The sequence below is a fragment of the Morone saxatilis genome, unplaced genomic scaffold (genome assembly GCF_004916995.1).
Source record: "Morone saxatilis isolate NCDOM2014 unplaced genomic scaffold, NCSU_SB_2.0 Contig15, whole genome shotgun sequence".
Taxonomy (NCBI): Eukaryota; Metazoa; Chordata; class Actinopteri; family Moronidae; genus Morone; species Morone saxatilis.
Window position 1 is genome coordinate 5,587,803 of NW_023339707.1, and position 8,575 is coordinate 5,596,377.

Sequence of the window (8,575 nt, forward strand, 5' to 3'; positions counted from 1 at the left end):
TCCTTGCTGCAGCGGCCCAGGTTCCGACCTGCGGTACTTTGCTGCATGTCGTCCCCTCCTTCTCTGCCCCCCTTTCCTGTCTATCTTCAGCTGTTACTATCAATTAAAGGCAATAAAAGCCCCAAGAATATTTTTTTTTTTTAAGGAAAAGGAAAAGCTAAATGAATTTCTCACAATATCCTTGCACTACTTCACACCTGAAAGCCACAGACAGACCTTTAACTCAAACTGAATGTCTCAGTAACCTGCACAGACCCAACTACTGACAGCTCATTTGGTAAGAAACTTCCTCAGTTAAGACAACACACTTTTTGTTTCACAGTTTGATTACACCACTGTCCTTGTCATACAAGACAGACCAAACAAGACATTTTATTTTTAATTATGAAACTCATTTTCCCAAAATGTCACTTATGTAATCCTGGCTGCAAGGCTTTTGATTTTGGTTTTCTGGGAAGCCTTTTTGAGATTTGCTGTGAAACTATTATTTTGTCATCTGGCTGTGTGTGTTGTATAAGCACAGGACAAAATGTATTTGCCCTTTCTCTTTCTGTGTGTTGCTCTGTTTAATGATTAACTTTTAGGCCACTACTCACAAAAAATGTGGAAACAGACTTGGTTGGGAACCATTAATAGTATCGAACGGTCATTGAAGTGTCATTAACCAACTGCAGTAAATTTGATGCTAACAACTAGAGCTGTTTGTGTATTTTTAATTGGGTTTAAATGGGTACAATGTAAAAATACACATTCATTTTTGTCCAGTGAAATTAAGTGTAGATTTAAGAAAAATATTGTAAGCTGCCCTCTGTTGATTGTCCGGTTATAACCCCCTTATGGCTGTAAAATACGACTTTAAAGTGTGCAATTAATCCTGATGGTTGCAGAATTGCACTGGCATACTATTTATAATAATATATCATATTTTAACTGACAGTGTGAAACTGTCACTTTTTTTTTCACTGGGCTAACCAATCAGCATATAGCATGTTAAGGAATCTTAAATTCCCAAAAGCTGTAATGGTGAATGGTTAGTTTAATATGAATTACACATCTGAGCCTCACAGGCTTACTTAAAAGACCAGTTAAATATATTTGTAATTAAAAAAAGGCATAGATTTCTCTTTTAGTGTAATGTTTTGTTTTGCACCTTTAGGTTGTAATAGACATCACTAATAATTAATACTGAGAGCTTTGCTGTTGTCTACTAGCCAAACACATTACAAAATTTTTTATTTTTTTACCAAAATGTTTATCTTCATACTGTCCCAAAACACAATTTAAACCATGAAGTAAATGCAGCTGTCTCAATTGTAAAATTATTCTATAATTAAAATAAAATACCATGGAAATGATACATTTTGTGTACATATACATAGGCCTATATTTATTCATACAACATTTATACATCTGTAAACTTTGTGTTCACATTTCTTTACATTTGTGTGTGTGTGTGTGTGTTTTTGTGTGTGTGTGTGTGTGTTCGTGCACAAGAAGACCACCAGTCTGGCGTGCTCCAATTGAGGTTATGTAACCTTAAACCAAATCACACTTCTGACATCCCTCACTTTGAAAGAGAGAAATATTTTTTTTCTCTCTCTCTCTATTTCATATATAAGTTATTTTTCAATAATCTGTATATACATACATTTAACACTTGTTTTGGCAATGTAAACGTCTGTTACCGTGAGAGGGAGATAAGAGTTTGTCTTTGTCTCTTCTGCAGTACATTTTGCCAGTGTGGGCGCCTTTGACACCAAAAAGTCCACCACCGCTTTGGTATGGTTATTGTAGCCTGACAGCTGCAACAGGTACACTACTTTTAGATTTCACTGTTGAGGTTCATCTTTTTGCTGTGTGTGTCAGTGTTGGATTCACAACCCACGCTCAATGGGACCCAATGGGTCGGACTGGGTTCGGATAAGAGTTTTGAAATGACGTTTGGGTTCAGTTCGGGTTTACTTAGCTACTCTACTTGACATGGTGCCCCTTTGTTGAAAATATAGTGGAAAATAAATACAAATGTATACTTCCTGTTTAGTGCTGGGGTTTGTTATTAATGTGACACCTTAACCTCAGATTACATTAACTGCATCTGGCTCAAAAAACAAAATGCCTGTCGGACTGGGGGTGAAACATAAGGCCCTCAGCCACACTCCAGTTAGTGTGTGTGACCGTTTACTTTGATATTTTGTTTTAAGGGTTTTATTGTTTTAGGGGCCGTCCCAAAATATGTCTCTTATTGTCCCTGATACATTTTTGTCCATCCGAAGGATGGTGCAACCCCCTTAAATTAGAGCCCTGACAACAGCACTGTACAGATCCACAGATCCAAACAGATTATTTGGTGGTATGACTTATGCCTTTTAATTCAACTGAAAAGATTTCTCTGTGAAGTACTGTCAATTTTGAGAAGTCTTTAAAACAGACTGAACAGTATAGAACTAAATCCATATCCTTTCTTTCCCTCCCCTACTCAGATCATGACTGCCATTACAAGGAGCAGGAGTGACTCAGGGCTTTCCAAGAATAGGATTCCCTTTGACAACTACCAGGCACCCCATTTCCTTGCATCTGGCCTTGGGCAGCGGGAGAGACAGAGACAAGACAAAGGGAATGAGATTTCAAATAGCCTGGTTTTATCTGACGAGACGACGACAGGGTAGAGGAGAATAAACTGGATGTACTGTGGGAGAGATGGAGGCAGCTGGGAGCTGCAGGTTAGGCCTCCGGCTGGTTGAGGGGAAACAGGCCCAGTGTGAATCCAGCCACCGCTCTATCCTCTTACATAATGTCTCAAGTTCAATATAGCCCTGGTCGGCTATTTAAAGTGCACCCGTCTAGGCCTGCTGACAAAAAGGTGATATACTTAGTAGCCACAGCGCAGCATGAAAGCCTCTGCAAGGGCTATATTGGTCACAGACAAGCCCTGGGGTGTGGATTTTGGTAATGTCGTAGGTATATTTAGTCCAGCTGATGATCTGGGGTATTTACATGAGGTGCAAAAACTTGCACACATCCCCCAGCTCTGGATGCTTTACTTCTCTGTAGCACCAGGCAGTCCCACCTTAGAATGTAGAATTAGTTAAATGACTAACTGTAAACCAATGTTGCGCACATGCATGCAGTTTGTTTTCAGCACTTGCACATACTGTATGTAACCCACCAGAGGCAGACAAACTAAATGCTAGTGGTGATATAACAAATGGTTAAAGGTTTTTAGGGCAGTTACTCTTCTTTAATTGTGCAAAAACCAACAACCTAAAAGCACAGGGTATTCATAGTTTGTGGCTTTTTGTATTTACAAAGAGTAAACAGTACTTGACAAACACAGAGTAAAAGTAGCTCTGGGAATTATTGGTTAATAAATAACTACTATGTTTTACATCCAACCTTTTTTCAGCAGACAACATGGAAATCAAACTGTCTGGAAAGCAGCTAGTTAATACATACCGGCAAAACACAGATTAAGAAACAAACTGCAAATACAAAGTTATCGCTTAGAAAGTCTTCATCATTTTGACATGGCACATTTTCTGTACTAAACACAAATATTTAAAAATGTAGTTATTTGCAATTTTGCTTGACCTCTATGCAAAAACTTGGAAATTTATCAGAGAGCAAGAGATTAGAATAATGAAATAATCCCTTTTTCAATTTGGATTAAATAATGTACTGGCAGAAATACAGTATGTTTAACATTAATATGATTAGTTGTAAAAATGAAAGACCAACATCACTCCGATTTCATTTAGCAAAGCAACATGGTTTATATGCCCTCTCTTTCCATTCAAAAAGCATTAAAAACAGGCGTCTTTGACAAACCGGATTCTACAGCTCATAAGGGACAGCACATTAGAGATGTGGTTCAGATAGGCATTTGGTCCAGTTTCACTGATCACAGGAAAATGTTACAGATCGCAATCTTATTACTGAAAGCAAATGTACTTCACTAAGATTTTCCGTATCTCATTTTAATATGCAAAATTAAGGGCATACTGGTTTCAGTGTAGTTTATGTTTAAAACCCACATACTGGAAATAACTAATGCGGAGATGTTGCTTTTCTGCATCTCAAGTCATCGAAAAATGAAGATATTGTGTTTGGGCTGTCAGTTAAGTCTATATTTAAGATGACCTTTCTATGTCATTTGAACCACTGAAAGTGTTGACACTCTTGATGAAGAGAAATAGCATGCAACACATACCATCTTTCTGTGTCAAACGTGCATGTGCAGAAATTTTATCAGAAAAGAGAAGTTAAATGGTAAATGTTAGTGAGTGGGTCATCACATTGTTCCTCTTTTCCTAAATGCTCTGCTTCAAAGACAGCGAGACTTCTCACTGATGTGAGAAATGCATGCCTTTAATAATCAGTTATATACAGGGAAGACCCAGAAACAACAGCAGGTGTGGCAGTACTAACCTGGCATGGCTCAGTCAAAGTAGTAACTAAGACACCATTATTTTTATTATCAATTAATCTGTCGATCATTTTCTCAATAATCGATGACTTGTTTGGTCCATGAAAAGTCAGAAAAGGGTGAAATGCTTTCAAAGCCTCAAATGTTTTGTCCACAACCTGTCATAGAGGACCAAAGAAATCAGAAAATATTCACATTTGAGAAGCTCTAATTACAGAATCTGGACATTATCTTAAAAAAATGACTCAAAAGGATTAATCGATTATCAAAGTAGTTGGCAAGTAATTTCATAGCTGACTAACTGATTAACTGACTAATCACTGCAGCTCTGAATTAAAGTGGAGTGCAGTTCTGATATGTTAAACGTCAAATATTTGACACACACCTGTCTTTTCTACCTTTTTAAGCACTCTACCCTTTAATAATTAACCACACAACTGAGAACGAAGTAATTTAAGAGCACAACTATGTGGAGCCAAATTACCAAATGTTAATGTTTTGTTTGCTATATTCTCTCGGCATTGTTTTGTGTCTGAATAAAATGCAAAACATGTATCTGGAACAGTTGAGAGCACTCCTGGAAACGTTGGCAGCGCTATCTTATTCCTCCACATGGGCTGTTGTTTTCCTGTCGGCTTATCGAGAAAACTGACTCACTGTTCTCAGCTGGTCAAATGAGTTTCAGTGACAGATGAGGTCTCCTCTTTAAACAAAGGGGGGCAGAGGTGGTTTCCAATAGTGGAAAGTTTGTAATACTACACAGAATCAACTGGCAAAATGAAAGGGGAGCAGTAACATAAAGTGAATCCTCATCATTGCTGCTTTCTCTGGGCCCACAGTGCTACGCTGAACTCATTACAATGCTTAATCATTGTTAAAAGTGATGGCACAATCACAATGACGGACAGTACAAATGGTTCCTTTATGACTTTATGACTAAACCGCCACAAATCCTCAAGGCAATAATGACAAAATATGTGGAAATGCCAGCCCTCCCTGTTAAGTGTGATGAAGTAAAATCCTTCCTGAAATGGTCAGTATGAGTGATACAATCAGCAGGAGAGCGGGTCTGTCATATCAAGATGGCATGCACTGTAGTATTGTTCCCCTGTGGTATTTGAGCTCAGGAAGTACAGAACCAGCCACAGAGCAACAGTCATCCATGTCTCGACCAGCGACAAACCGTGGAAACTGGCAGAGATGAAAACAACTTTTAACTATGTCTCAGTGTTTTCCTCTATCCCTGATCTGAGCTTGCTGGTGGTTTCGGGCCCCTGGGGCAACTGAACGCTTGGGCCTCTGTCAACTCACAAGTGTCTATTGTAAATGAGTGAGAAAAACGTCACGCATATCTGAGAAATGGAAGAAATGTCCTTGAAACTGAATTCTGGTGATAAAATGAGCAATAACAGCATCAATTGTTCTTATTTTTAGTTTTTCCCACTGTTCCTATCAGTTGTGAAAACATTTTACTCACTGGCCCTACTGAAATTTTGGATAGGAGGGCATCAGTAGACACGCTTTTACGATGGTTTCTACTGGCAACAGCTTAAACCCAAAGTCCAATTTAGTCATCGAAACCGCATACAGTATTTGTAAGTAAGTGAATTTAAAGTTTTTTCTAAGATTTGGATTTTCCTTGATAGGTTACAGAAAGCTGAGACACACACAGTGCCACTATAAATACAACTGTGTACGGTCTGTGTGGAAGTACATCCATGCTTTAAGGTGTAGCAGGAAGCAGTTAAGTTGATGATTATGGAAATATGTGTTGTAAAAAGTTGAATATCCTTTGAATGCAGCAGCCAGCCCGGCAGCTTTACTGTTTCCAAACTCCCTTTGATGCACCGAGGTCTAAGCCATATCCAGCTAGTTCCTATTGTGCAAGGCGCTATTTTGCCAAATAACAAGGCCAGAATTCAACACTCTTTGTTCTGTCAGAGGAGAAATAAGTGCCTTTTTGTTTTGTGAAGTTGGATTACCTTCAAACCATTAGACTGGCCTTTTAACCTCTACATCATTATTTCACTATTGCAACTTTACCTACCAAAGGCATTCGGGACACAACGGTCACATAGAACAGCAAGCAATACTACACATCTGCTATCTTTTCCACCCATATAGTGGTAAGCTGGTTGTATCAACTGTAAACTCTCAGGTTGCCAACAATGCATTTTCTTGAATCCACAACAGCCAAAATGGTCAAGAGACAAGCCGATGGCTGAAGTCAACATTTCAGAGGTCACCTTGCATAGATTCAATTCATTTGAATGCACCATTTCAACTAAATGACCCTAAAACAAACATTTTGACTATTATTGTTGCTTATGCATACAGCAGGTAATATTATCTGACCCACCGTGTACTGGAAAGTAGCTGGAGAGGGCTACATTCAGCACATGTATCCATTCATGCCTACAGTGTTCAGCACAGCCTCCTGTAGCTCTGAACTCCTCACACACTAAGCTGGTCAATGTTTCAGAGAGATCTACAAATCATTACCAGTCCACAGATGTACATGTGGTTACTAATAAGTAGTAAGAAGACAGAGCCATTGGGAGGAGGAATATATACGCCATACACACAACACTTACCAAAGCTGTCAGTGGGAAGCAGGCCACTGATTTTAAAAGGTGCACATCTGGATTATATATTGTATTACTATTCCTAGAGTGGCCAGAACTATTTAGTGTTAGTATTAATTAGTCCTTTTACTTTGGTATTAAATAGTTTATAGTATTCTAAAGTTATAGTTTGTTCAGCTCCAGGTACTAATTGCAGTAAATGTGCACAGCACTTGTATTGTTTTAGCGGTTCTTAATAATACATTAGTGGAGACCTGGAGCTGATGTTGCGATAATATTCCTATATATAAACTTGAGGTTTTTTCTGGGGTTTTTACTAAAGTGCCCTTCTCAATTTGTTATTGTAAGTTTACCATAACACTTTCTGTGTAGGGGCCTGGATTCACAGGAAGCTATAAGCCAATTTCCTGCACTGTGCACAGAGAAACAAAGAGACAGGACAGGGACGGGAAAAGCCCACAGCCCTACATTAGAGAAAGTGAGGAGAAAAACTTGCGCGCTGTATGAAAAAGTGTGAGGAGTTGTGCTCACATTATCTGGCATAGCTGCGGCTCAGAAATGAATCACACCACTCATAAACACAAACCGCGTAACATGCAGATTGATGTAAAACATGGCAACATGATCAGATTTTAAATTCACTGTTACTACGTTTTGAAGCGGCTTGCCAAATCTGAACCAATTCAACGCTACGTTTTTATCAAAGCTTCCAACGTCGCCACTTTTTGTTTTGTTTGTTTGTTTGTTTGTTACCGCCACACTTAAAGCAAAGGCAGTTCGGTAAATCAGTGCCAATTCAGAACTCGCGACACAAACATACACAACGGAGTTTCTCTGGATGAAACTTAAAATATGAGGCGACAAGTGGCTGTTCCAGGGGTCTGTAGCGGGAGAAAAGTTGAGGCGCCCCTGTTTTCTTGCTGCCAGCCTCAGTTCAATCTCGCCCGTGCAGCGTCTGAGCGCTGCAGTGTAATGTTCAAGAGGCTGTTTAATATCACGGCGCCAAAAGTGACAGTTTCAAAAAACAAAGCCGACTGTACCTGCGAGATGTCATAGCAGTCTCTGAAAGCTGTCAAGTGTCCTCAAACGTTCCCCTTATGCTTCTGCTGAGTCGCTGTGAAGACTGTGAGAGCTGTTGAACCTGCGCGTTGAGCTACACATACCTACTGACACTGTCTTCCGGTTGCTGCCTTCAAAACAAAGGCCTCGTTTCCAGGCTAATTGTACAGAAAGGTCCCTAGCAGGTAGAGTTTTATGCTATATATTTTAATAAAACATCCATTTGAAATATTCGTGTTCATATTAAATGTTTTTATTGTTATATTATATTATTATTTTAACTTATGTATATATTCTGTATGGGCTGTTCTGACTTCTGCACGGGAGTCTTGCTTCTGTTTTTTACATTTTGTTTTTCTAGTCAAAAAAGGAAAAATGTCCTAAGGAAAAATGCCATTATTTATACGGTATTACAAACATAGGCATGTGCTAATTACTCCAAACTAACTTTAACATTTCAGTGGTATCTTGATGTTACGTTTTGTTGTTGTAGCCTACTATCACGTTT

At 38.9% G+C, this 8,575-nt stretch overlaps 1 protein-coding gene across 1 annotated transcript in view; it reads right to left on the bottom strand.

The window, feature by feature from the left end:
* Nucleotides 1–8,175, bottom strand: part of ptpn11b (protein tyrosine phosphatase non-receptor type 11b) — a gene marked incomplete in the record, with an annotated part of 39,167 nt that extends 30,992 nt beyond the window's left edge. The window contains 1 exon segment of the mRNA XM_035656680.1: nucleotides 8,049–8,175. Coding sequence (XP_035512573.1) covers nucleotides 8,049–8,062 — 14 coding nt within the window.
* Nucleotides 8,176–8,575: the final 400 nt, after the last annotated feature.